The 27,500-nt window shown below is 43.1% G+C and overlaps 3 protein-coding genes across 8 annotated transcripts in view; 1 reads left to right on the forward strand and 2 right to left on the reverse strand.

Annotated features, from left to right (window-relative positions):
• ciapin1 (cytokine induced apoptosis inhibitor 1) overlaps positions 1-1,890 on the forward strand; it is a 303,079-nt gene extending 301,189 nt beyond the window's left edge. For all 3 annotated transcript variants that reach the window (XM_072662932.1, XM_072662933.1, XM_072662931.1), the window contains exons 7-9: positions 423-544; positions 1,137-1,218; positions 1,406-1,890. In XM_072662932.1, the coding sequence (XP_072519033.1) occupies positions 423-544; positions 1,137-1,218; positions 1,406-1,516 (315 nt within the window). In that variant the 3' untranslated portion in view covers positions 1,517-1,890. The remainder of the gene's footprint in view (positions 1-422; positions 545-1,136; positions 1,219-1,405) is intronic.
• A 56-nt stretch (positions 1,891-1,946) lies between these two features.
• Positions 1,947-27,500, reverse strand: part of prmt7 (protein arginine methyltransferase 7) — a 522,441-nt gene continuing 496,887 nt past the window's right edge. Inside the window, exons 1-17 of one of the 2 annotated variants that reach the window (XM_072662929.1) lie at positions 14,053-14,243; positions 11,101-11,137; positions 10,707-10,856; positions 10,496-10,604; positions 10,004-10,116; positions 7,254-7,483; positions 6,990-7,170; positions 6,724-6,848; positions 5,795-5,918; positions 5,180-5,263; positions 5,029-5,076; positions 4,861-4,950; positions 4,026-4,187; positions 3,877-3,951; positions 3,552-3,712; positions 3,287-3,383; positions 1,947-2,347 (exon numbers count right to left, since the gene is read on the reverse strand). In XM_072662929.1, coding sequence (XP_072519030.1) covers positions 2,189-2,347; positions 3,287-3,383; positions 3,552-3,712; positions 3,877-3,951; positions 4,026-4,187; positions 4,861-4,950; positions 5,029-5,076; positions 5,180-5,263; positions 5,795-5,918; positions 6,724-6,848; positions 6,990-7,170; positions 7,254-7,483; positions 10,004-10,116; positions 10,496-10,604; positions 10,707-10,856; positions 11,101-11,137; positions 14,053-14,147 — 2,040 coding nt within the window. In that variant the 5' untranslated portion in view covers positions 14,148-14,243 and the 3' untranslated portion in view covers positions 1,947-2,188. Of the gene's footprint in view, positions 2,348-3,286; positions 3,384-3,551; positions 3,713-3,876; positions 3,952-4,025; positions 4,188-4,860; positions 4,951-5,028; positions 5,077-5,179; positions 5,264-5,794; positions 5,919-6,723; positions 6,849-6,989; positions 7,171-7,253; positions 7,484-10,003; positions 10,117-10,495; positions 10,605-10,706; positions 10,857-11,100; positions 11,138-14,052; positions 14,244-27,500 lie in introns of those variants that run through there. The other variant, XM_072662930.1, reaches the window with a different exon arrangement.
• exoc3l1 (exocyst complex component 3-like 1) overlaps positions 15,356-27,500 on the reverse strand; it is a 13,480-nt gene continuing 1,335 nt past the window's right edge. Inside the window, exons 3-14 of one of the 3 annotated variants that reach the window (XM_072663939.1) lie at positions 25,706-25,881; positions 25,373-25,592; positions 23,734-24,149; positions 23,331-23,620; positions 21,906-22,023; positions 21,685-21,810; positions 20,620-20,720; positions 20,385-20,498; positions 19,099-19,369; positions 18,293-18,448; positions 17,673-17,806; positions 15,356-16,462 (exon numbers count right to left, since the gene is read on the reverse strand). In XM_072663939.1, coding sequence (XP_072520040.1) covers positions 16,276-16,462; positions 17,673-17,806; positions 18,293-18,448; positions 19,099-19,369; positions 20,385-20,498; positions 20,620-20,720; positions 21,685-21,810; positions 21,906-22,023; positions 23,331-23,620; positions 23,734-24,149; positions 25,373-25,592; positions 25,706-25,881 — 2,309 coding nt within the window. In that variant the 3' untranslated portion in view covers positions 15,356-16,275. The remainder of the gene's footprint in view (positions 16,463-17,672; positions 17,807-18,292; positions 18,449-19,098; positions 19,370-20,384; positions 20,499-20,619; positions 20,721-21,684; positions 21,811-21,905; positions 22,024-23,330; positions 23,621-23,733; positions 24,150-25,372; positions 25,593-25,705; positions 25,882-27,500) is intronic. The other 2 variants (XM_072663941.1, XM_072663940.1) reach the window with 2 other exon arrangements.

The following is a 27,500-nucleotide window of genomic DNA, read 5'->3' on the forward strand; positions in this document are numbered from 1 at the left end:
AGGGCTTGTGTGTCTCTTGGCCAGTGATATTTCACTGTTTGTGACCTGTACAGGTAAACATGACGTGACCTCTTCTGACTGCCACTGTGGTGTAAACCGCTCCTAATCAAGGCTTGGTCACTTAAAAAGTGTGTTTAGTCTGCTCTGGTAATGCCCGCAATTTGTAGGGACTCAATTTCATTTACATTTACATTACATGTACGTTCTCATCCAGAGTGACTTACAAGGTTACAAGGTCGTATTACAGCATTGGGCCAACCTAGTGTTAGGAGTCTTGCCCAAGATGTAGCGCAGCATAGTCACCCAGACCGGGAATTGAACCCCAGTATCCCCTGTGGTGTGGTAGTTCACTGGCAGGTAGTAGTGTTATCTTTTGCGCCACACCAACCACATAAACCTGCCTCCCATCTCCCATCTTGTAGGACTTGGTGGACTCGGATGAGCTGCTGGACGCTGAAGACTTGAAGAAGCCTGACCCGGCTTCACTCAAAGCAACCTCTTGTGGAGAATCAGGAACCAAGAAAAAGAAAGCATGTAAAAACTGGTAAGAACGTAGATCATCTGTCATCTCCCCCATAATACTTGGTGGACTTTTTATTTTATTTTATTTATTTATCTATTTTTTTATACAGTACAGTTAAACATTTGTCCCTCCAAGTGCTGAGGGTGACCATATTTGTGTTTTTTAAAAAAAGAATAGAGGATACTGGGAACACACAGGTATCCTCCAAGGTTAGGATGTCGTGGCTGGGAGGTTTAGTGGGCCTAAGTTGTAGGTTGAACTGAGAGGAGGTGATTGGGTCATGTAGGCTATGAAAAAATAATAATATTGGTTTTGCTAAATTGAGTGACTTTGTATGTATTAATGTTCATTAACCGACTGTAGCTGCGGTGTTTGAGTGGTATCTCCACCATCACACACAGTGCCATAGTATTACAATTTGGGCAAACCGCCCAGCCACAATCCCTACCATATGTGGAAAACACATATGGTAACCCGAGCATTTTATATATTTTATATATTTTATATATATATATATATATATATATATATATATACACACACACACACACACACACACACACACACACACACAAATCTAATATGACTCATTACCTCTCTCCTTTTGGTAAAGCACTTGTGGCCTTGCGGAGGAGCTGGAACAGGAGAGCAAAGCGGCTAAGAAAGCCAGCCAGCCTAAATCTGCCTGTGGAAGCGTAAGTGTTCTCTCTATAAATATGCTGGCCAGCGGCTGCCTAGGTTCTGGGCCCCTCTGAGCCTGTGTCCAGTAGACGCAGTTAATCGTGTGTCCCTCTAAATGACTTTCCGGCCTTTGAACCTTCATTTTATTTCGTTCTACAGTGCAGTTCAGTTCAATACACCGGCTTTCTTTTTGTTCTGCAGTGTTATCTGGGAGACGCCTTCCGCTGTGCCAGCTGTCCGTATCTCGGCATGCCTGCTTTCAAACCAGGAGAAAAGATTGTTTTGGCCAACACACAGGCTGCTGATGCATAAGACTCTGAATCTCTGTATTGTTGCCCATTCCATTTTCACTGTCTCTCGATTCCTTCTAAACATCAGTACTGAAGAGGGACACGTGTGGGTGACCGATCTTATCCCTCATCAGTGGAACTGCTAAATCTATTCCATGCACTGAACCAAACCCACTGATCAAACGCTACAATATTGAGACCCGCATATTTGCCAGGATGTGCTTATAGATATATAAATATTGCCTTCTTAATTAAGATTAAATTAAGATTGTGTTGTTTATTCATGGAAACATGAAATATTCCTTTGTCATTTGACCTGATGTTTGTGCTTTGTGTAGGACATATTATACAATTATTCCAAGCAAAAATAAAATTTTTCACAAAACTCTAACAGAAGGTTGGCAGTTCTGTACTTCGTGAGTGCACCCTGTATAAAATTCAAACACACGACATCCAAAACCTGAACATTTATTTCACAGAATTAAAAAAAAAAGTCCAAACTTAAACATCTATTCACACAGAGAAGCTTAAAAACCGTCACATTTTCACTAGTCTTCATCTCATGAATACCTGAATACTGAGACATGTAAATATCAAGAGGAGATGCCAAATGCAGTGATCTAATCCCGCTCTAATAAAAGGTCTTTTTTAGAGGACACAGCAGCCACCGTATTTCTTAAGCTGTAACACGAGGTCAAGGCTGGGTGATGGAGAAGTCCATTTTAATGTCACCAATGTTGGGGTCAAAGGTCAAATTGTATGACACAACTGTCCGTCCATCTCCTGAACTTTCCCACGGAGTCTGTAAGAAATACACTCCCTGTTTTCGGTGTGGACTCCACACACACTCTCCCTGTAAAAGGAGAGAAATGCAGCATTATGACAGTATTTAATACACAAGTCATGATATGTCACCTCATATCATCCCGTAACAAGAGAAAGGACGACCCAGGCCTATTTTAATGGAGCGGGTATCATTTTCATCTCAATCTGGTTTAGAGTTTTAGCCGCGGTGTTTAGAGCGCCATCTGGTGTTAATGGTGGCCATTAACATATTATAGCCCAGCCAGCTGCAGCAGCAGTAGTAGTGTGGTCGTTCTCAGAAGGTAAATAAAGGAGGTTCTGCAGCAGTGTGGAGCTATTTTACAGTGGAACCTGAAAACAGACCATTATATCTTACCCCTTATAAAACTCTCACTGAAACGTTCTGTTTTACCACACCAGAAGACCAACAACCACAGATACCAGAGATATCACACACACACACACAGGAAGTGATCAGACTGCAGTGTTGTAAAGGAGCTGGGAGCTGATTGGTCAGGGAGGAGATCAGACTGGATTAGAAGATATTAAACACTATAAAACATCATTTTAAACTAAATCAGTCAGTCCAGAAAGTCTGATTATAGAAACTGAGACTGAAAATAAAGGATTTTACTGAACCCGTTAATCAGCAGCTCGTCTGATCTAAACTGTGGGGCTGGATTATTTATAAACCAGATCAGATCAGATCGGATCAGGGGAAATCCTTCGATTGGGACGCCCCTATTCTTAAATTCAGTTTCCAGCTTAGTAAACAGGGGTCAGAGCACAGGGTCAGACAAACTACAGCACCCGTGGGGCAGAAAGAGGTGCCCAGGTGCCCAACAGTGTATCAGGTTTTGAACCCACAACCACTGATCCACCACCGCCCCATTTAACCACCAGTGTTACAAAACCCAGCAGCAGAAACTCAATTCAAGGTCTGAATCTAAAGGGACCTCTGATAGAGAGGATGTGATGTGGTTAATACCTCCTCGCTGACAGGTTTAGACAGGCCCATGCTGACGGTGACGTCTTCGGTCAAGTTGTACTCCATCCACAAAGCAAACCCATGACAGCGCCCTCTCCTGGAAAGCCAGCAGGTTACATCAACACCAGTTATTGTCAGAAATGTCAGAAAATAGTTGTAAGTGTCCTGCATGCAGTGTTCAAATCTACAGTAGATGCTACACTGCAAGTACTGGGCTATTCCCTCAGGGTGAGATTTTTCAGCTTGATTTTAAGAGGCTTCTCACCCAGTAAGAGGTAAAATTCCCTGGCTGTTGACTGGCCGTTCAGGAACGCACTGCTGGAAATCAAAAGTCATCACTGGGTGTGGTTTGGTTAGGGCCCGACACGGATACTCCCACAGATGATGTGGCTCTGCCTCTCGAGACTCCCGGAAATCCAGGGATTGCTGAAAAACAAGCCGGTTTGGATGCTAGCTGATCACTGCTCAGCCAGGACTCTTCGCTATAAGAATATGAGACCAGTATCCCTAACCATTGAATATTAAATTACCAATTAAACTGACCAGTACAGGCACTTCTAGGTCTTTACCTGAGCTGAATTTGGGCTTACCTGCACCATCTCATCCATCGGGCTGACGTCAAAGCTTTCACAGGTCCCGCAGGGGGCCCGGATTCTCCACAAATCCTGAAAGAGGGAGGAAGTTGAGGAGCAACATCACAGGGCAAACAGTTCAAAGCACAGCGGATGCGGATGCATACCTCGAACTCCACAGCGAGAAGGTAGAGTGTGGCAGAGCAGGGCAGGATGGTGGCGCCAGGCTGCAGGAGGCGGGCCAGTGCTGTGCGGCAGTGCCAGAAAAACAGAGAGTGCCATGGCAACAGACTGGTGCTGAAAAACGGCTCACCAATCAGCACGGAAATCTGGAGGCGTTGTAGAAGAGAAGGGAACACACAGGCCTTATACATCAGATAACCGGTGGGGTGTTATTTAGGATGGCACAGTGTCCTATAACTGCTCCTGCTGCTGCTGCTGACCGAAAAGGTGCTTTTTCATTTCTTCACAAAAATTCATTATAATAATTAAAACTAACATTTTAAACAAACTCTGCTCCGGAGGCTTCGTGTCCCACCATTTTTAATGAAGATTATTATTATAATTTTTTCTCTTAAGGTATCCAGTGGTGTCTGGCACCAAGACATTAGCAGCAGATCCTTTAATTTTGGATTGCATCACTGAGCCTTAGGGCGTCCATGATCCTGCCGGCCGGTGGTTCACCAGTTGTCCTTTCTTGGGGCACGTTTGGTAGGTACTGACCACTGCATACTGGAAACACCAGTACAAGACCTGCCTGATGTTTTAGAGACATTCTGACCCAGTTGTCTAGCCATCACACACACACACACCGTCGTTCCTCCTTCAACACATCAACCTCAAGAACTGACTGTTCATTTGCTGCCTAATATATCCAGCCCTTCACTGGGTGCCACTGAAACCAGACCATCCCATTATTCACTTCACTTGTCAGTGGTTTTAATGTTATGGGTGATACCTGGTCTAAGAAGCAGCAAGATTTTCATTGGTGAGAAGCTGTACCTGTTCTTCCTCCAGGTCGGCTGCTGTGAGCTGCTCTGCCTGGATTCCCAGCAGCTGGACCCCGTTCTTAATCGAGTTAGCCTCCAGAAACTGGACAAAACAAACAGGGTTCAGACAACTGAACAAGAGAACCACTGCAGACGTTCACCTCCCGTATCCCCTCCTCACCTGCTCGATCACTTGCTTTGACATTCCAGAGTTTTCCAAACTGAACACCTGGGACGGCAGCGGAGGGGAGGTTTGATTAGGAGTCAAAGATTTCGTTTGGAGGTAGCGTCGATGAAACGCAGGAGAAATGAATGAAGAAACAAATTCGAACCTTTTTAGCTCCGAGCTGGTGTGCAAAAATGGGTAGCAGACTTCCATCACTTACTGCTAAACACACACTATCCGGCCTCAGAATCTGTAATGTAACACACACACACACACACACATTATATTATATGAATGTTTATATACACTAATGTATAAAAGTCATAAAACAGGGACAATTGTTAATTACAAGTTGTAATTAATTTTTAATATTCAGGTCTCCTAGTGCGGATCACACCTCGAGGGAAATACCATAACATATACATCTGTAAATAAATAATTTATAGAATATTATCTATAATTTATAAACTTCTGCTCCCAAAATACCTACAATCATCTGAGGATTCATTAAAATATATATTTTTTAATTTACAGTATTAATAAAAATATGTATATAAATTAATTAGTAACAAACATGAATTATTACAGACTGAAAAAGTAACAAGTAACATTAATATTAGTTATTAATTATTAATAAATATGTAAAAAAACCAACAACTTATGAATATGGCAATTCGAAGCTTTTGGAAGGGTAGTGTAAATGGCAGTAAAAATGAAAGGGTGTAAAAGTGTGTGTAACACAGTAATATCTGTGTAGTACAGATTGTAGAGAGTCACTCACACTGCGGAGAGCACGGAGGTATCTCTCCGTCCTCTGCCAGTCGTTTAGCTCTCCGAAGCGCGGCCGCGTCCACACCAGGTGAGCCTGGCAGGTACAGCACGGCCGGGAGGAGCTTTTGTCCACACTGATAGGAGAAAAACGCTCTCTATAATACACTCCCTCTTCACACACTGTTAATACTCTTTACTCTTTATTATTATTTATACTTTCACTATTTTTATTATATATATTATATAAGACAAATATACGTCCACATGTTTGTGGACACCCCATCTAATGAATGCATTCGGCTACTTTAAGTCGCACCCATTGCTGGTGTACACACACACACACACACACACACACAGCTTGTCTAGTACCTGTAGAGAAGTACCGACAATAGAATAGGACCCTCTGGAGCAGATAAACATACATGAACCTATTGGCACTATGCTGCCTAATAATGCGAGGCGTGGGCTAGAGGGGTATAAAGCCCCCCAGCATTGAGCTGTGGAGCAGTGGAAGAACTGTGCTCTCTGGAATGATGGATGGTGGAGCTTCATCCAGTACTTTTGGGATGAGTTGAGAGTTGGGGATGATGAGGTGGGGTGGTGATCAGCTTCAAACACCCTGACCTCACTAACTGTAACTGTCTAACTAACTTGTCACTGAATGTAATCAAATCCTTACAGCTATGCTCTTCTCCAAAATCTAGTAGAAAGCCTTCTTCCCTGGACAGTAGAGACCGTTTCTCCAACAAAAGCAGGATCAGCTCTTTTAATACCCTTGATTTCGGAAGGAACACTGAATGATCAGGTGTCCCAATACTTTTGTCCAAATATTGCAATTTTATTGTTTATCATTTTATGTAAACCAAACATCGAAATGTGGTTCTGATGTCTTGTAAATATTTCAGAGATGTACACAGAAGGGAGAGTGTGTATATTTACCCATCAGAAAGGCTGTACCACAGGCTGTAGTCGTCATGGAAGACGGTTAGGCTCAGCTCATCTCCCTCAGACACGTTCCTCTCAGCAGGAAGGAAATACACACTCTGCATCCAGTGGTCCCTCCACTGGACACAAAACACAGCATTTTACATTAATCTTATTATTTTACAATTATTTTGCCCCATAATTAAGCTACAAAAATGCTACTGGTCTGCTCTCAGGACAGATACGAGGTTTATGCTCATCATCTGAGGCCGCTGACTTACAGGATATTCTTTGGGTTCGGAGTAAGTCCATTTAGGGGCCATGGAGCAGACAATACTGCCGCTGGGATCCATGTCCAGATCCCACCAGGACAAAACCACCTGAGCTCTCCCACCCGCCTGCACCACAAACCTGGAGGAGTATGAGCAGGGAGTGCTGCTGACCAGCTTACTGAAGTCCACGCTGCAAGAGAAGAAATGAGTTAATGGGTCAGTCATGAGAAGCAAATCAGTCAGAGGTTCAATAACTACAACGGTCAGAGTTACCTGAACATGGTGCAGAGGGGCCCGAGGGCTGTGAAAGCACTCTGAGGAACCTGGCTAAGCTGGATGTCACAGACTGAAGGTGTTCCCGAACACTGTCCCATCGCAGCAGGGGGCAGCAGTGTGTGTCCGTCTACCTGCACCGGACGAATCTGTGTCCAGTTCCAGAGATGCTCCGATTCCACCAACTGGGCGTAAATGGTGGCCCTGTGGGGCACCGCCTCACAGCCCTCCTGCAAAAAGGACACAAACACCAAGTCCACTCCAGACCAGAATAAAGAAGCTAGTACCGTTCTGCCGCGCTGAGGCACTCCTCATCTCATATATAATCTTATAAAAGGTGCTTTAAAACAAATGAAAGATATGAGGGGGTAAAATATGTTATAAATATATATGGTGGTTGGTGTAGCCTAGCAGCCTAGCCTACAGCCTTCACAGACAAGACAAGACAAGGCAACCATATTTACCATTTTGTGACGGACTGAATGCACCTTAGGACTTGCACAAGGGCGCAATAGTGGCAGCTTGCCAAGCTCGGGTATTGAACCCATAACCCCCATCAAGCTCTAACCACTGAGCTCCCACTGCCCCACCACCAGACTAGGGTTTAGGTCCCCAGCCTGGCAAGTACATGACACTATTAGTAATAATAGTCCTCGGGTGAAGCTACACTACTACATTGCTATGTTTTATGTATGTATGTTTATATATATATATATATATAAGATTATTAACCTCGTCACACATTTATTTGTTCTACTGCACAAAAATGTATTACATTTTTTTATCAATTGACGCCACTATATATAGTATATAGTGGTGTTGTAACCTGTATACCTACACCATGCTTATTAATCAACAATAGTTCTACATAAAATAGTCCTTGGGCTAAACTCCTAACTCTACATTTTTCTACCTGTGTAACATGATTCATACGCGAGGTTCCCAAGATATGGCTAAAGTTAATTCCCATGGTTAATTCTCAAGGTATTGCTAAAGTAATAAAGGTATGGCTAAGGTTAATTCCCTTGGCTAAGGTAATAAAGGTATGGCTAAGGTTAATTCCCTTGGCTAAGGTAATAAAGGTATGGCTAAGGTTAATTCCCATGGCTAAGGTAATAAAGGTATGGCTAAGGTTAATTCCCATGGCTAAGGTAATAAAGGTATGGCTAAGGTTAATTCCCATGGCTAAGTGTAATAAAGGTATGGCTAAGGTTAATTCCCATGGCTAAGGAAATAAAGGTATGGCTAAGGTTAATTCCCTTGGCTAAGGTAATAAAGGTATGGCTAAGGTTAATTTCCTTGGCTAAGGTAATAAAGGTATGGCTAAGGTTAATTCCCATGGCTAAGGAAATAAAGGTATGGCTAAGGTTAATTCCCTTGGCTAAGGTAATAAAGGTATGGCTAAGGTTAATTCCCTTGGCTAAGGAAATAAAGGTATGGCTAAGGTTAATTCCCATGGCTAAGGTAATAAAGATATGGCTAAGGTTAATTCCCTTGGCTAAGGTAATAAAGGTATGGCTAAGGTTAATTCCCATGGCTAAGGAAATAAAGGTATGGCTAAGGTTAATTCCCTTGGCTAAGGTAATAAAGGTATGGCTAAGGTTAATTCCCTTGGCTAAGGTAATAAAGGTTAATTCCCTTGGCTAAGGTAATAAAGGTATGGCTAAGGTTAATTCCCTTGGCTAAGGTAATAAAGATATGGCTAAGGTTATTTCCCTTGGCTAAGGTAATAAAGGTATGGCTAAGGTTAATTCTCAAGGTATTGCTAAAGTAATAAAGGTATGGCTAAGGTTAATTCCCATGGTATGGCTAGGGTAATAAAGGTATGGCTAAGGTTAAGTCCCACAGTTACTTCCCATGATATGGCTAAGTGTAATAAAGGTATGGCTAAGGTTAATTCCCTTGGCTAAGGTAATAAAGGTATGGCTAAGGTTAATTCCCATGGCTAAGGAAATAAAGGTATGGCTAAGGTTAATTCCCTTGGCTAAGGTAATAAAGGTATGGCTAAGGTTAATTCCCTTGGCTAAGGTAATAAAGGTTAATTCCCTTGGCTAAGGTAATAAAGGTATGGCTAAGGTTAATTCCCTTGGCTAAGGTAATAAAGATATGGCTAAGGTTATTTCCCTTGGCTAAGGTAATAAAGGTATGGCTAAGGTTAATTCTCAAGGTATTGCTAAAGTAATAAAGGTATGGCTAAGGTTAATTCCCATGGTATGGCTAGGGTAATAAAGGTATGGCTAAGGTTAAGTCCCACAGTTACTTCCCATGATATGGCTAAGTGTAATAAAGGTATGGCTAAGGTTATTTCCCTTGGCTAAGGTAATAAAGGTATGGCTAAGGTTAATTCCCTTGGCTAAGGTAATAAAGATATGGCTAATGTTAATTCCCTTGGCTAAGGTAATAAGGGTATGGCTAAGGTTAATTCCCATGGCTAAGGAAATAAAGGTATGGCTAAGGTTATTTCCCATGGCTAAGGAAATAAAGGTATGGCTAAGGTTAATTCTCAAGGTATTGCTAAAGTAATAGAGGTATGGCTAAGGTTAATTCCCATGGTATGGCCAGGGTAATAAAGGTATGGCTATGGTTAATTCCCATGGTATGGCTAGGGTAATAAAGGTATGGCTAAGGTTATTTCCCTTGGCGTTAGTATATGAAAGGTGTTGCACACTTATTTTTATTGATCTGCTGTGAGGACAGTAGTGAAATGAGCAAGGATAACAGTGATATCAGCCACAGTAATGAGTCCATACCTGCATCAGGTGTAAGTGGGCGTGCTCATAGCTAGGTAACGCCCCCTCTCCGATTAGCTCTGTATCAAAAAGTTCTGTCACCAGTATGTTTGCTCTCTCCTGCATATCTCCATCTGCAAGCACAGGCATTCAGTCACTTTCAGCCTGTAACAGCATCTACCATTCTACACAACATCAGGCTTTTCTGGCTTTATCATGTAAGATTCTGTAGCTACAATTATTTTACAATTTGCTGTTTATTATTATTATTATCTCATATTTGAATGTATTTAATTTTCCCTTTATCTTATTTGTACGTTCTAAATATTGTCACTGTCACGCTAAAACCTTGTATCTCCATTTTTCTATAAGGTCAAATTTTCACAATGAATGGACCAATAGAAATGCTCCAAAATTACTTGGATTAAAATATCTTTACATCGACTTCAATTGAAAGATAAGAAGTTTTTTTTTTCCTTCTCCTGACAAGTTGCCAGTTTCTCGGGATCTTACCTGGCCCAACAGTGACCTCAGACGAGTGCTTATTGATGACCTTGATCTTGTCCGAGAAGCTGTTTTTCTTCACAATGCTTGCAGCAGCCTTGGCCATGGGCGTAAACACCTGTAAGACGCAAGTCCAGAGATATTCAAGTTATCCAGGTCATTTTTTTTTTGTCACTTCACAACACACTAACATCCTCCATCACCAGGCTGTAGTCTTCACCTCTACGGCGTAGCAGAAGTCAGCTCCTGCAGTAACTGCCATCATGGACAGAAGGCCTGTTCCTGTGCCGATGTCCAGAACAATGACCCGCTCTCCTCGAGCTTTGACCCGGCTGACCGCTGCTCGAATGCCCTGGTAATATTTCTCATTCTGTCGGGACAAACAGGAGAGCTCTGAAAGGCATGCCATGGCAAACCAGTGCAAAACGTACCTACAGTTTGATATATAACCGGTATCCAGTTTATACACAGCTGGTGTAGCAGGCTGAAATCTGGCCATTTCTTTTACTCTCATTCAAAAACCACAAGCCCTGCAAACATCACTGTGATCAGGCCAGTTGTGGTGGATCCAGCTTGGTGGATGATGGAGGCAAGTTGTCCATGACAAAACTCACCCTGTCTCTGTCGTGCAGCATATCAGCATAACAGGACCTGAGAAGCAGAAACGACAGGACAGTACTTCACCAGCAGTAACGGGTTAATTACTCATTACAGCCAGAAAAAGAAAAAAACATGCTTTGTATAACCCAGTATGGAAAAACACCCCTTACAACTGAATTAAAGAACAAGGCACATATTAAAAAATATCAAGTAAACTTAAATAAAATAACTTTTAATACTGGCCACAGGTTGATCAGATCTGGCCCACATTTATACATACATCCCACCATGGAATGGCAGAGATTCCTTTGTCCAAATTTGGATGCCAGAACTCAACGAAAACGGTCACCATTTCTGTTGCCATTACTGACTCATGAGTTATGAGTTATGCTCTTATCTGGGTTGTATACGGCCCAGAATCATCTAGAATGTACCTCTAACAAGCATTGGAGAGTATGTGGTATATATGTGTGTGTACACATATAATACACACACACATACAGTATATATATATATATATATATATATATATATATATATATATATATATATATCTTTGTTAGACTGTTAGTGCTTAATAAACACTGATCAGCTGCAGGTTTAATTACTAACAGTGTGATTAGACTGGATTCATTAGATGAAGAGCAGCAGATGTTGAGTATAAATCACTGTATTCAGTACAGGAGAGGATCTGAACTGTAGTTTATAAGAATCTGTTGCTACTGATGTATTTAGTCTGTGATTACAAGTATCGTGATAAATATTGTGTATCGTACAAAGTCTTTATATATTAAGACTTTAATATTGTAATTTAGTGTATATTATATATATATATATATATATAAATACATACACATACTATATCCTTTATATCCTTTATAGTCTTTTTAGGGAAACATTTTAGGGAAGTCATTAGTTAACAACTTACAGCTAGTCTGTTGCAATAAAAGTAAAATATAAAGTAGAATTTTCACGATACGCGATTTATCATGATAGACGTGATCGCAGACAAAATACATCAGTAGTGACAGATTCTTAAAAACTGCCATCCAAATACTCTCCCATATTAGACCAGTGATTATCATTCAACATCTGCTGCTCTTCACCCAGTTAAACCAGACTAATTACACTGCTGATAATGAAACCTGCAGAAGATCAGGGTTCTGATGACATCCTGAATATGCTTAGAAAATTGTCATATTGCCCAGCTCTAGTGTAAATGGCCTCACTGTAGGTCAGCATCTTAGTTAATAGTAACATGGTGAAAGTGCCTTTATCCATCCCAATAATATACATGCATTCAGCACTTTACAGAACTAACAGTAAACAACCAGTAAAATACTATAAGGAACAGTCAGTTGTTCTGAAAAACTCTCTTAGTGTAGTATAGTAAAAAACTACAGTGAGCTTCATAATTCTGATTAATGTAATATAAATACCACTGTGTAATATTCCTGTAGTGCTGTTTTATAGTAATAGTAGCTAATATACTCAATCTAGCTGTGTCTGTATATCGATTGATCTGATCTTTCTGTATATCTATTGATCTGTCTGTCTGTCTGCATATCTATTGATCTGTCTGTCTGTCTGCATATCTATTGATCTGTCTGTCTGTCTGTATATCTATTGATCTGTCTGTCTGTATATCTATTGATCTGTCTGTCTGTCTGCATATCTATTGATCTGTCTGTCTGCATATTTATTGATCTGTCTGTCTGTCTGTCTGCATATCTATTGATCTGTCTGTCTGTCTGCATATCTATTGATCTGTCTGTCTGTCTGTCTGCATATCTATTGATCTGTCTGTCTGTCTGTATATCTATTGATCTGTCTGTCTGTCTGCATATCTATTGATCTGTCTGTCTGCATATCTATTGATCTGTCTGTCTGTATATCTATTGATCTGTCTGTCTGTCTGCATATCTATTGATCTGTCTGTCTGTCTGCATATCTATTGATCTGTCTGTCTGTCTGCATATCTATTGATCTGTCTGTCTGTTTGTCTGTCTGCATATCTATTGATCTGTCTGTCTGTCTGCATATCTATTGATCTGTCTGTCTGTCTGCATATCTATTGATCTGTCTGTCTGTCTGTCTGCATATCTATTGATCTGTCTGTCTGTCTGCATATCTATTGATCTGTCTGTCTGTCTGTCTGCATATTCATTTATCTGTCTGTCTGTCTGTCTGCATATCTATTGATCTGTCTGTCTGTCTGCATATCTATTGATCTGTCTGTCTGTCTGCATATCTATTGATCTGTCTGTCTGTCTGTCTGCATATTCATTTATCTGTCTGTCTGTCTGCATATCTATTGATCTGTCTGTCTGTCTGCATATCTATTGATCTGTCTGTCTGTCTGTCTGCATATTCATTTATCTGTCTGTCTGTCTGCATATCTATTGATCTGTCTGTCTGTCTGCATATCTATTGATCTGTCTGTCTGTCTGCATATCTATTGATCTGTCTGTCTGTCTGCATATCTATTGATCTGTCTGTCTGCATATCTATTGATCTGTCTGTCTGTCTGCATATCTATTGATCTGTCTGTCTGTCTGCATATCTATTGATCTGTCTGTCTGTCTGCATATCTATTGATCTGTCTGTCTGTCTGCATATCTATTGATCTGTCTGTCTGCATATCTATTGATCTGTCTGTCTGTCTGCATATCTATTGATCTGTCTGTCTGTCTGTCTGCATATTCATTTATCTGTCTGTCTGTCTGCATATCTATTGATCTGTCTGTCTGTCTGTCTGCATATTCATTTATCTGTCTGTCTGTCTGCATATCTATTGATCTGTCTGTCTGTCTGCATATCTATTGATCTGTCTGTCTGTCTGTCTGCATATTCATTTATCTGTCTGTCTGTCTGCATATCTATTGATCTGTCTGTCTAGGTGCTGTTGGTGGGATTACTCCTCTCATATTAGTCCATGAGGCTCGACTGTGCTCACAGTCCCTCACCTCGCGATCTCCTGGTGATAGTCGTACTCCTCGCTCTCCTCCACCCAGTCCAGGCCGCCGGTGGTGGGATTAGCGCGGCCATAAAACGTCTTCATGGTCGCGGCGGTCAGCGAGCTGATATTTACTGAACTACGGGGCAGTTTCCAGAGATCACACACACTAACACACGATGGTTTCACTGGACGCCGCCATGTTCAGTTTCCGGAAAACACGCCTAGCGCGTCACGTGACCGAGCCTCGCTCCGCCCCCTGGGTGGGTATGACCGAAATGCGAGTAAATAAAAATAAAATAAAATAAATAAATACATAAAAATGAAGAAATAAATGAATAATTACATAAATTAACAATAAATAATTATAACATTAAGAACTCCATGGTATGGCTAATAAATAAATAATAAATAAATAAACGTATTTAAACAACAGAAATGTAGATTTTATATTTGTTATTAATAAGTGTTATTAAGATGCTGGTACTTATTTTATATTTCCTTCCCAAGGTCCAAACGATGTAATGTGCCCTCAAAGAATGAAATAAAATAAGAACCTGTTTACAAATGTTAAATTATAAATCCAGGAGATTGTAGAGAGTGTCAGTGCAACTTAATCACTTTTTTTAAGTTGAGAATAGGAAAAGTAAATATTAAAAGTAAGGTATTATTATTTATTATGATGATTTTTATTATTACTAGTAGTAGTAGTATTGTCATTGTTGTTGTCATTGTTGTAGGACTAATATTACTAAGAGCTCCAGGCTATTGATGACAGGTTTGTGGGTTTGTTACCCGGGACTTGAGCAAGGCTGCTCCGACCGGCCGCCGCACCAATGGCCCTATAGGGCACAAACCTCAGTGACAGCACATGCTGCCAGAAATGTAGAGTTCAGTGAATTTTTTTTTTTTAATATGTAAAAAATGGCCCAGCATTGTGCTGTACAGCAGTGGAGCTGCGTTCTTTGGAGCGATGGAGCTCCATTCAGTAGCTCTGGGATGAGTCGGAGTGGCCGAACTAATCATGCAACATCAGTACCCGACCACACTGATGCTCTCATGTGATGAATGCAATGCTTCCAGGTCTAGTGTAAAGCCTTCTGAGAAGAGCTGAGGCTGTTGGTGCAGCAATGGGGACAAAGCCCTCTGTTAATAACCTTGAGATGAGAAGAGCAGGTGTCTACACTCTACTAACTATAGCATGATCTCCAGTGTAAGATTTAGGGCAGCTTATTTTGTACGTTACTTTATCAGATTGGTTCGTTTTTTATAATGTTTTGTTTTAGTATATGCATATGTTTCATACACAATAGTTCATATAAAGACTTTATTGTACATACTCAACCATGATATACACATATTTTGTAAATCATAATACAGCAAGGTTTCCACCAAAGCTTAGTAGATCACACTTTAAGGAAATTTACACCTTAAAATTAACCCACAGCAATCAGTAAATCAACAGATTCCTCTTTATGACCAATAATTAATCAGGGCCAACTCAAAGTGGTCAGCAGATTAGGCCTCTTGCTCGGGTGCTGCACACAATACTGCCCTTAGACTATTAAAAAGTCTACACGATTTCCACATGAATACAGTACTAAGCTGTTACATCAGCATAGCTTTGGATTTCTGTTAATAACTATCAGCCATAACATTAAAACCTGCCTAATATAGTGGCACCAGAACATCTTCAACAACTTCTCTGGCATGGCATGGACTCCACAAGACCTCTGAATGTGGTATCTGGCTCCAAGTCCTGTAAGTTGTGAGGCGAGGCCTCCAATGACCCTGTCACTGTTTCACGGGTCGTCCTTCCTCAGAGCACTTTTGGTAGGTACTGACCACTGCATACTGAGAGAACACCCCACAAGACCTGCCTGATGTTCTGTAGATGTTCTGATGACCCAGTCGTCTATCTAGAACATCACAGTCTGGTTCTAAGCATCTCAGATTCTTACACTTGTCCATTTTTCCTGCCCCTTCATCACCTTCAAGAGCTGACTGTTCACTCGCTGCCTCGTATATCCACCCTAATCAATTTCATTTACTTCACCTGTCAGTGGTTTTAATGTTATGGCTGATGCTTGTACATGTTTTGTTCATGTGGAAATTGTGTCAGAAGGTGACAGAGAGAAGGAAGCTGCTAAATTTAGCAAGTCGATGTTGATGAATCCTGTTTTCTTTGCCGGACAGGATGGGGTGTATTAGCCAGGTCCACTGAGAGAGCTCGTCAGGCGCACTTGGCAGTGGGCAGGCAGAAAGGCATGCTGGAAGGAGGCACGAGGATGTCGGGGAAGATTGGGCGGTATCCCGGCGGCAGCGGTGGAGCGCTCTGTTCCAGTAAACACAGCACTGTCCCACGGATGTCTCTGGGAACATCCCCTCTTACGTCCAGCAGCGCAGACACATGGTCCTCACTTACAAAAAAGAAAAAAAGACAGACATCAGGAGATTGGAAACTACCAGGCAAGAAAGGCACACAAACCTGTTGTGCTGCCTGTAAGGAAACCTCGTAACTCTCACTGTTGGCTTTTAAAGGAACCATAGGCTGGAAAAAAACAGAATAAAAGAATAAAAGAAATGAACCTGATGTGTTAACACTGACAGGCAGTCAAGAAACAGAAAAATCTATAATATTAATATAATATTATGACTATAATATATAATATTATAGTCATATATAATATAAATTATAATATATATATATATATATATATATATATATATATATGATATGTATAGTTATCATAATAATAGAAATGATGTCATTCCTGAGTGTTAAACAATTTACAGAGTTTGAGGGACATTTCAGTGAGTGCCCTATAAAGCAAATACGTTAGGATGAGTAGAACTTATGTAATTTACCCATTTTGCCCAGTATATGTTAAATCTATCATTTTGAGATGAAAAGTTGTTTATTTTATCCATTATATAAAACCTTTAATCCTTCACAACATTAATCTCGTCTCCCATCTGTGGTGGATTTGTTTGATGCCAATTTCTTGGTAATGTCTTTTTACTTGTTGCTAGGAGTACTTTAAATAGATATTCCTTTGAAGCACCCCATGTATCCATGGGGGTGTTTCCCCAGACATAAAACCTAAAAAGGCCATTCAGGGGATCATTTATAAAAAATCTATAAAATTCTGACTGCAGGTTTAATGATCCAGTGTTTCTCAGTCTTGGGCTTAGAAGCCCACTGCCCTGCACTTTGTAGTACTTGCCCTGCTCCCAACACACCTGATCCAACTAAGTATTGAGCTGATGTGTTTTAGTGGACTTGTCAAAGCAGGATAAGCACTAAAATGTGCAGGACAGAGGGCCTCGAGCACCAGGGCTGAGAAACATTGTAATAAATATCTGAATATTTCTGATATAATTGCAGGGTTTCTCAGGGTTTCTTGTTATGAAGCGGTTCTTGGCATTTCTGTTGTCCATTTATCATGATATTCTGATATTATATAAAGAATAACTGCCAGCTTCCAGCTGCAAAAACTGAGATACAAGGTTTATGCAGCACAGACCATATTTTAAATTTGCCATATCTGTGAGGTTCATAAAGAGAAGGGAACCCTTATGAAACCCTTATTGTAACTGGTTTTGTGCCAGTGCAGTGAGGAAGCCTACCTGATGTCAGGATATTTGGTTATTAGTCCAGAAACCTCCAGGGTCAGCAGGCCAGGGTCCTTAAGTTTAATTAAGTCTGCCAGCACAGGGATCAGAGCTGCGGGGTTCACCTCAGTAACAGTGCTGTCGACCTCCTAAAAATACACAGACAGCTTTAACTGGAGTTACGCACTAACTAGAAAAGTTTGGGAGAAATGACCACGCCCACCTCCTGCTCTCTATTACTGCGCACTATAAAACAAAACCTCACACCCCACCACCGCCCCTGGCTCCTCCTGATGGTCCAGTTATAGTCAACCTCTACCTGGCAATGGTCTGGCTTTAGGTCCCATCAGCTCGAAGCCCCCTAGAACTCACCTTCCCTGCCTAGACATATGCTCTAATAGTGTCAATCCATTCAAAAGGTTTATTTAGTGATTAATTCAGACTTTTTGGGCAGGAGAACATGTAAACGTATCTAATAAACTGTCTAAAGGAGTCCAGGAAAAGGACTGAACTAAGTGGACGATTATGGGTTATGTTGAGGAGATGTGGTGCAATCTAATGCATGTAGAACCTGGACTGGGAATCAAATTCCGCCCTGGACGTTTCCACACGCTGCAGTTTCCTCATTTTCTCACCATGCTCTGGAAATGCTCCCTCAGCTGCTGAGCATCCTGGACCATCTGCTGAGCAAGCTGCTGTCTGTCCTCATCACTCCGGCAGATCAGCTTCTTCTGCATCAGCGCCCGCACATACTCCACCACCGTCAGCCTCTGACACTCCTCCTGCAGCCGCTGCACACCACAGGTTTATCCCAGTACACATAAATATATGCACTATTTGGACAAAAGTATTGGGACACTTGCTCATTTATTGTTTCTTCTAAAATTGAGGCTATTTTTAAGAGTTCATGCTGCTTTTGTTGGAGTAACTGAAGGTGTTCTTGTAGGAGAATTGCAGTGAGGATTTGATTGCATTAGTGGGGTCTGGATTTTGAGTGACATCATCCCCAACTAACATCATCCCCAACTCCTCAACTCAAAACTATCCAAAAAAGTATTGCATGGAGCACCAACCATCTATAAATCCAGAGAACACAGGTCTTCCACTGCTCCACAGCTCAATGCTGGGGGGCTTAATACCCCTCTAGCCCACACCTGGAATTAGGCAGCATGGTGCTAATAGGGTCATGACATTAATCTGCTCCAGAGAGTCCTATTCTATTGGCAGTACCTCTCTACAGGAGCTAGACAAGCTGTGTGTATGGGTGTAACTTAAAGTGGCTAATTGCAGTCATTAGAAAAACTGTCCACAAACATTTGGACATGTAGTGTATTTTTTAATACTCATATAATGGTTTTACATCATAAATATTACATTTGATGAACCTAAAAATGACTCCATATCATTTTCAACAGCTGTAGACTGGTCAGGTTTGACTCACCTGGCGGCAGGGCGAGCGCACTCGGCTGTAGAGCTCACAGTGGTGCTCCAGAACGCCGCACACTTTGGGGATGACGTCTCCCTGGGCCAGCCAGGTGCGAGACAGGAGTCCTGCAAGACAGGGCTGCAGGTCCAGCAGTAGCTGGTCCATCACCAGCCGGCAGGCTTTCTTCACGGCCCGGTCCAGAGCGGTCAGCGGCCCCGGAGGGATCCGGGAAAATCTCACTGATGCCCGAGAACCCACTTGTTGATGCAGGCTCTCTGTGGAGGTCCTTGAAGTAGGGAAAGAAGACAACGATGGTGTATCATTGAGGTTATATCTGTACTGTCAGAGGTGATTTGGCATTGACAGTATGGTTGGGTGGTGTAACAGTAATACTGTGTACTGTGGTAATTTAATAAATGTTGACGGTATCTCAAAAAGAGGACGGTATTTCATAATAACGATGTGTCTGATGGGTCATCTTTCTCTTCTGTGTCTGTCCTGTACAGAGGTTTTTATGGTCAACACTTGTATCTGGGCTCAGCAGTTAGTCCACAGCAGCTGCTCTGGGCTGTCTGATACTCATTGGAGCTGCAGCTAAGCTAGCTAAGCCAAGGCTAGCTTAGCGAGTGGCTACAGATTTAAAACCATGATGAATTCTTTTAAGGTAAAGGTAAGGGTGCATTTGACCCATCTGTGGTAGTGAACACACACACACACACACACACTGGTAAACTAGGGGCAGTGAGAGCACACACACACCCAGAGCGGTGGGCAGCCAACTCCAGCGCCCTGGGAGCAGAGAGGGTTATGGGCCTTGCTTATGGGCTCAACAGTGACAGCTTGCCAAGCCCGGGACTCGAACCCACAACCCTGTTATCGATAGCCCGGAGCTCTAACCGCTTTAGACAAACTAGATTTTTTTCAGTGGTGAGCAGGTTGTGGGTTCGATTCCCAGGCTGGGCAAGCTGCCACTGTTGGGCCCTTGAGCAAGGCCCTTTACCCTCTCTGCTCCCCGGCGCTGGAGTTGGCATGCCCACCGCTCTGGGTGTGTGTGCACTCACTGCCCCTAGTTCACTAGTGTGTGTGTTCACTACCACAGATGGGTTAAATACGGAGGACACATTTCGCTGTACAGTGACAAATATGTGCACCTTTACCTTTTACCTTAGATGTTATCCTGCTAAGCTAAGGGCTAACTTTGCCCTTTAACCTTCAAGAGCCATAGCTCCAAAGCCCAAGTCTTTGCGACAAATAGCACTAGCACAGACATACTGTCCGAAGACACTTGTACACCATCTCACTTGAGGATGATGCAGTTGCTTATGCAAGCCAGCAGGTAATGGAGGTAGAACTTGTTGTTTGTGGTCGGATCCTTACGATGTTCCTTGCCGAACTCAACAATGGCATCTCGAAACCTGTTGTGGAATTAGATATTTAATATAGTCTTTCTATAAGAAAACCACATGACTGAACATGAGCACCATTTCTGGACACCTGACACCTGATTACATATGAACAGTGGATCTCACCACGTACCTAGCTAGGAGGTTCTCCATCTCATACAGACCCATCTGAATAGTTTGGTCCCGCAGAGTTTTACTGATCATCAGAGCCACACGTGCATTCTCCTCTAACATCTACCAACACAGAGACCATAAAAAAGCCCTTCTTTATTATAATGGAGGAACCCAACCCATCCATATATATATACGGACACAATGGGCAGCCAAAACATTAAGACCATAGAACCCCAGTCCATTTCTTCAGCTCTACTGCAGGTAGTAGTATTTGGGTGGTGGGTCATTCTCAGCACTGCAGTGACACTGACTGACACGGTGGTGGTGAGTGTGTTAGTAGTGTGTGTTGTGCTGCTAGTACGAGTGGATCAGACACAGCAGTGCTGCTGGAGTGTTTAAACACCTCAGTGTCACTGCTGGACTGTGAAGAGTCCACCAACCAGAAATATCCAGCCAACAGCGTCCTGTAGGCATTGATGAAGGACTTTACGTCAACAAGGTGGACCAACTAGGTAGGAGTGTCTAATAGAGTGGACAGTGGGTGGGCAGACATAGTGTTTAAGCACTCCAGCAGCACTGCTGCGTCTGATCCACTACTCGTACCAGCAACGCAACACACACTACTAACACACTCACCACCACCATGTCAGTCAGTGTCACTGCAGTGCTGAGAATGCTGACCCACCACCCAAATACTATAGTCTGCTCTGTGGTGGTCAGTCATGTGAGGTTCTGACCATTAAGGAACAGGGTGAAAGGAGGTTAATAAGAAAGTATGCAGAGAAGCAGATGGATACAGTCTGGAATTATAGAACTACACAGTGCTCCTATGTGGTCAGTGGAGCTGATAGAATGGACAATGAGTGAAGAAACAAGGAGGACCCTTAGCAGTAGACCGTTCCCAGCAGAGAAGGGACATTGCCATGGTTGTGTGCATGGTGCTGACACGAGTGTGTCAGGTGGCTCTGATGAAGAGCTAGGATAGGAAGCTACAGTCTCCAATTGTACATATCAACGAATCTCATTCTCATCGAAGTGCAAGGAAACATCCCGAAGTCAGAGGGAAAAACAGTAACTGGACTACCTGAGAGATGATTGTAGGGAGGCTGGTGTGGTAGCAGCCCTCGTGGTCAGTATCAGGTTCCTGATCCCTTTGCCAGTCCGTCAACTCCACCTCAAGTGCCTTCTGCATCCATTCTGAGACGCTCTTCTACCAGGACATTTACAGACAGAGCTCAGAACATGTTGCCCAGAGACAAAACCCTTTAAAAAGACCATGACTTTTAAAAGCCACTGCAATCTCACCCGAACACTCTGCACATATTTGTTCTGCAGCTGCTCCAGACCTTCCTGAGATATTAATGGGCCCAGCTCTTCTAGGTCCAGATATGCAGCAAGGGCAGGGTCACCCATCATCTCTGAGCTACAGGAGGAAACACTTACTTGTCAAAATGCACGATCTCAAGTGACATGACCTTCTCTATCTAAAAGTAATACCGCCAGGCCGCAGTAATCAATGTGCATCCTGACTGCCAGGAACAGATCTACACTTAATTGTTTTCTCCACATCGTCCACTCCTCCCATCCTGAAGAAGCCAAGGTTAGACATCTCCGACATCCGACAACAACTGCCTGGTATCTCTCATTTCTTTCCTCTTAAAAATTCTTGAACATCCTATCTACAAACAGTAGACCTTCCAGAAACTGCCCTTGTGGCAGTGACAGAGATACTCCACAATATGACAGGATCAGCCAAACGGCCCACCCCAAGTATCTCCATGGCCCTGCATGGCATTGGCTTGGGTGCTACCTATAGGAGTGCCTTAACCTGTCTTAACAGGTAACATGAACTCAATCCACACCTACTCAGAGCAGACCCTCCACTGGTGTTCCACAAGGCTCAGTGCTTTGTCCTTTTATATTTGGCCTATTCGCTCTCTTGGTGATGTAATATCTTCGCATGGCTTCTCCTATCATGAACTGAAGCTGAACCCCAGCAAGACCATCGATGCTATACACCAATTAGTCATAACATCAACACGTCAACAAGTAGCAGCAAGAAAGCAGTCAGTTCGGAGCTCTAACGACTGAGCCACAACTGTGCCCCCCTTTTTTGATGGCTAGATGATGGCTAGACCTCCAAAACACCAGGCAGGTCTCTTGTAGGGTGTTCCCAGTATGCAGTGGTCAGTGCCTACCATGAGATGTTCAAGAAAGGAACCACAGGTGAACCGGCAATGCGATTCGTTGAGGATCTTAAAGGATCTGGTAAGGTGTCAAATATCACAGGACACCCTCAGAGGACACCTTCATTCAATGTCTCGAATGCTCAGGTCTGTTTCCGATCATAGTTTCTTCTGTACAGCATCCAAAGAATTCGAAATGTCTCTCAAGGTAAGCCACCCAAGAGCTTGTTCAGTCACTTACCATCTCTAATTATCTTATGAATCTCTGCAATTAGGTATTTTCATATTTAGGCATTAGTAGATATTGTGTATCTGGGTTTCTAGGGATCAGCACTGACTCCTGTGTCTGCCTTTGACTTGGCTCAGTGATATCTTTAGTATATAGTCTATTGACGTTAGCCAGTGGACTCTCTGGATGAGAGTGTTTGCTAAGCACCTTCAGTGTAAATGCATCACTGCATCACTTTAATGGGACTGAACTAAACTAACCTGCTGTAGCTCTAACATACTTATGACTTTTTAGATTCTACAGGCAGAGCCTCACCTGTTGTAGATGTGCAGGACCCAGTTAAGCACAGCAAAGATTTCCCCACTCTGCAGCTCCCAGCCAATGATTTGGCTCAGATGGGCCTGCAGGCAACGATGGCAGGCATGCAGGTAAGCCTTGGTCAGCTGGTAATGAGGAGGGACACACTGCTCCAGCAGGTTCCGCACTGTGGCTAGGTCGTTCATGATGCTGTGCTGCAGGGCAGAAAGATGACCGGCCAGTCCAGGGCCTCGAGTGTGCAGGTACGACGCACTGCGGAAACGAGCAGCAACCGTCTCCTCCAACACCTGAGGAACACACACTACTTTAATCGCAATTCGGTTCTGCCAATTAACCCACCCATTTGTAGCTCCCCTTAGCACTAGCAATGCTCCATTTTTATTCATTTTAATCCATTCACCTTGAAGAAGCGCTCTCTCCAGCAGCGTGGTCTTCCAGAGGGCATCGGCCTGCTGTGTGTTCCAGACACACCTCGTCGCTCCTCCTGGAAGAACTGATCCAGAGCCTCCTCGCGTTCCACAATACGCACCGCCGACACAAACGGAGTGGGGTTCTGGAGAGACTGGGTCAGTCCACTGCCCACCACCGCCCACATCTCTTTAGCCAGTGCCTCCACCAAGCGTCCAACTCCAGAGAAGAAGTCCTGCACAAGCTTGTCATCCTCAGGGCTCAGGTTGGTACCGGACGAGCCCCCAAAACCATGAAGCTGCAGCAGCACCTCGTCCTGCCAGCGCTCCAGCTCCATTAGCCGGGCATGAGCCTCCAGCAGCCGGCGTGACTCCACCAGGCGCTCCGTCTCCAGCACCATATTCCGCACTGATATGGTATAGCAGAAACAAATTGTTTGTAGGTGGAGCTATACTACAGGTCGTACATTGTAGTTTAATTGTAGATACTGAATATTTCATAAAACTGAGAATTTTAAGAGGTTAAAGAACCTTTTGTAGTATAAAATTAATAACTCTATACAAAGCCTATTGTTCAAAGTTGTATTATAACTAATAATAATAATAATTAATGTCAAACATTGATTTTTGAACCACTGTCACTGTCTAGACAATGTCTCGGAAAAATGTGGCCATGCCAAATGCACACATCAGCAGTCTGCCTCAGTCTGGCTCAGTCTGGCTTAGTCTGGGGCAGTCTGGGGGCAGTGGTGGTTCCTGCGGTTAGAACACTGGGCTATTGATGATTGATGGGTTGTGGGTTTGACACACCTGTGCTTGGCAAACTTCTACTGTTGGGCCCTTAAGCAAGGCCCTCAACCCTCTCTGCTCCCCAGGTGCCACAGTAATGGCTAAATACTGTTTGGGGATGTGTGCTCACTGTCCGCTGTTGGTTAGTCCCTGACTAACTGAATTGCTAAGTACTAATTATTATTCAAATTAGATTAAAATAGACTAAAACAAGCAATCAAGTCTTCAAAAACAGCTATCTGATTTCATCTAAAATCCGCTTCTTCAGAGCAATAAGCAGAGTGGGCCATTAGCAGAGGTCAGAAATGATCTCAGTAACTTATCCTCTCCATTATCTGAGGCTGTTGTGTTATATATTTATTTATGTAACAAAGACAGCACAGATGAACACTGGTAGACACAAATGCTACAGATGTAGTGTACATCAAATGTCCAAATGTTTGTGGACACTGCTTCTAATGAATGTGCGTGCATGTCTTGTTTCGTCTCTATAGATAGGCACTGCCAATAGAATAGAACTCCCTGGAGCAGATAAACATGAACCTGTTGGCACCATGCTGCCTAATGCCAGGCGTGGGCTAGAGGAGGGGTATAAAGCCCCCCCCCGGCATTGAGCTGTGGAGCAGTGGAAGAACTGTGTTCTCTGGTGCTCCATCCAGTCCTTTGGGGAGTTGGGGATGAGGTGGAGTGATGATTATCCAACAGCAAGACCTCACCAATGAGCAGGTGTCCCAATACTTTTGTCCTGTGCTTCTGTGTACCTGCAGCTCCTGACCCTGGTTAGGCTTTTGTTATTAAGCATTATGACGTTTGATTTGAGATGACAACAGAATGAGCGCTAACCTGAGTAGAGGCGTGGCAGGTTGCTAACAGCGGCCAGAAGCTGGCAGTGATTTGTGGATATATCCCTCAGTGTCTCCAGGGTCATGGTGCCTTCAGCGTTCTTGCTGCACTCCAACCTCACTTTGTGCATGGCATGGGACACCTCCCTTAGCTCAGCACGCGCTTCCCGCAGTTGCCCGAGACCCCAGTCCACCCCTTCCAGATAAGACTGCACCACTGACTACACAGAAAACAAGAAGACCTGACTGTCCAACTGGAGCTGATAAGGCTGAAGGTATCATTTACAGTGAGCATCAGCAGATAAGCACCAGCAACCCAGATGACATAACATACCTTTAATCTGGAGTTGATGGACGTTGTTCTTTGACTCTCCCGTTTCCTGTAGTGCCCCAGCCTCTCCAGGTTCTCCGACCGACAGAACACTCCTGAGGCCCATTTAAGAGCGGCTCCTCGTGCCAAACCCTCCGCCCGCTCCAGCTCTGGCCACTCCTCGCCCGGGACCAGGATACCTGCACACAGAAACCATCACTCATTTACACTCAGCTGGGCTGAACATCGCAGTGTACTGAGAAATGTGACAAAAGTATTGGGACGCCTGCTTTTTTTATTGTTTTTTTTCCCCTCTCTACTGTTTCCCTTTCTACTGGCTTTCAAATAGATTTAGATTTAAGAGCATTGCTGTGAGGATTTGATTGCATTCAGCGCCTTTCCAAAAGCTTGAGCAGCTAACGCTTCCAGTCAGAGCCAGCTTATTGCATTTCGAGTAATGGACAGTAATGGACTTTCTTAAATATTTAAAAGAAAGCCAGACTCGCAGCAGACTAGGCAGTGATAGCTCATAGCTGTGTGTTTTGGTTAAGGCCGCCTAAAGCCATATAACCTAGCAAACATAGATATTAGACCGATGTCAGTTACGTTAGCCTAGGCTTTATTTATGCTAGCTAATTAAAGGGGTATTAATAACATAATATAGTACATTATATAATATAGACATAATATAGACAACAAGTAGTCTAGACACCCTACTTAGACCTACTTTCAGGCTGACGATACACAAAGACACTGTCTTGACTTAAGGTATTGTAGCATGGTGATTAGTAAACACTGTGGTATGTCATTCAATGAGAAGGCCTCTCTAGAGACACAGAGAAGGCCCCAGCATTGTTAGCAGCACCACAATTGAAAACAGTTTCGCTGTATCACAGTCTGTGATTACACAATCTTTTTAGACTGGCTTCCAGTAGAAGGTTGTTGCCTTCTTTTGTTACATACATTTACACACAGTACTTACAAATACAGAGGTCCTCTAATCCCTCTAATCTAATCCCTCTACTGTAGAAGCTCCAGATCTCATCAGATCAGATAAAGCAGCTGAACATAAATCCAGTAAAAAGGAGAAACAAGAGCTTCTCATTCTGAAGAAAGAAAGTAGTGAGATCTTGTCGGTGAGCTAGTCTGAAGAACAGAGTTGGCTCGGTTCCTCCAGGTTTCTCCTGGACGCCCCCCAGTCCAGCCAGCACAGCGTGGAGGATGTGTTCAACTCCATCAGCAGCAGCAGCAGCAGCAGCAGCAGCAGCAGCTCACCTGATTCACCATCATTAAGCCCTGATTTACCACCAAACCAGGTGTTGATCTGAGGAGAACTCTAAATAATACTAGACTCCATGATATATAGCTACTTTAGGACACAGCTTGTCTAGTCGCTGTAGAGAGTACTGCCAGTAGAATAAGACTCTCTGTAGCAGATAAATAAACATGAAGCTATTGGCACCATGCTGCATAATGTCAGGCGTAGGCTAGAGGGGTATAAAGCCCCCCAGCATTGAGCTGTGGAGCAGTGGAAGAGCTGTGTTCTCTGGAATGATGGTGGTGGAGCTCTATCCAGTACTTTTGGGATGAGTTGGGGAGTTGAGGATGAAGAGGTGGGGTGGTGATCGTCATCATCTAACATCCTGACCTCACTAACGCTTTTGTCTGTGAATGCTATCAATCAAATTCTCACAGCATTGCTGCTCCAAATTCTAGTAGAAAGCCTTCTTCCCTGGACAGTAGAGACAGTTACTCCAACAAAAGCAGGAGACACTTCTCGATCATGTGATACTCTGAGCAGGGGTGCCCAAACCCTTTA

Source organism: Salminus brasiliensis, chromosome 19, assembly GCF_030463535.1.
Source record: "Salminus brasiliensis chromosome 19, fSalBra1.hap2, whole genome shotgun sequence".
Classification (NCBI taxonomy): domain Eukaryota; kingdom Metazoa; phylum Chordata; class Actinopteri; order Characiformes; family Bryconidae; genus Salminus; species Salminus brasiliensis.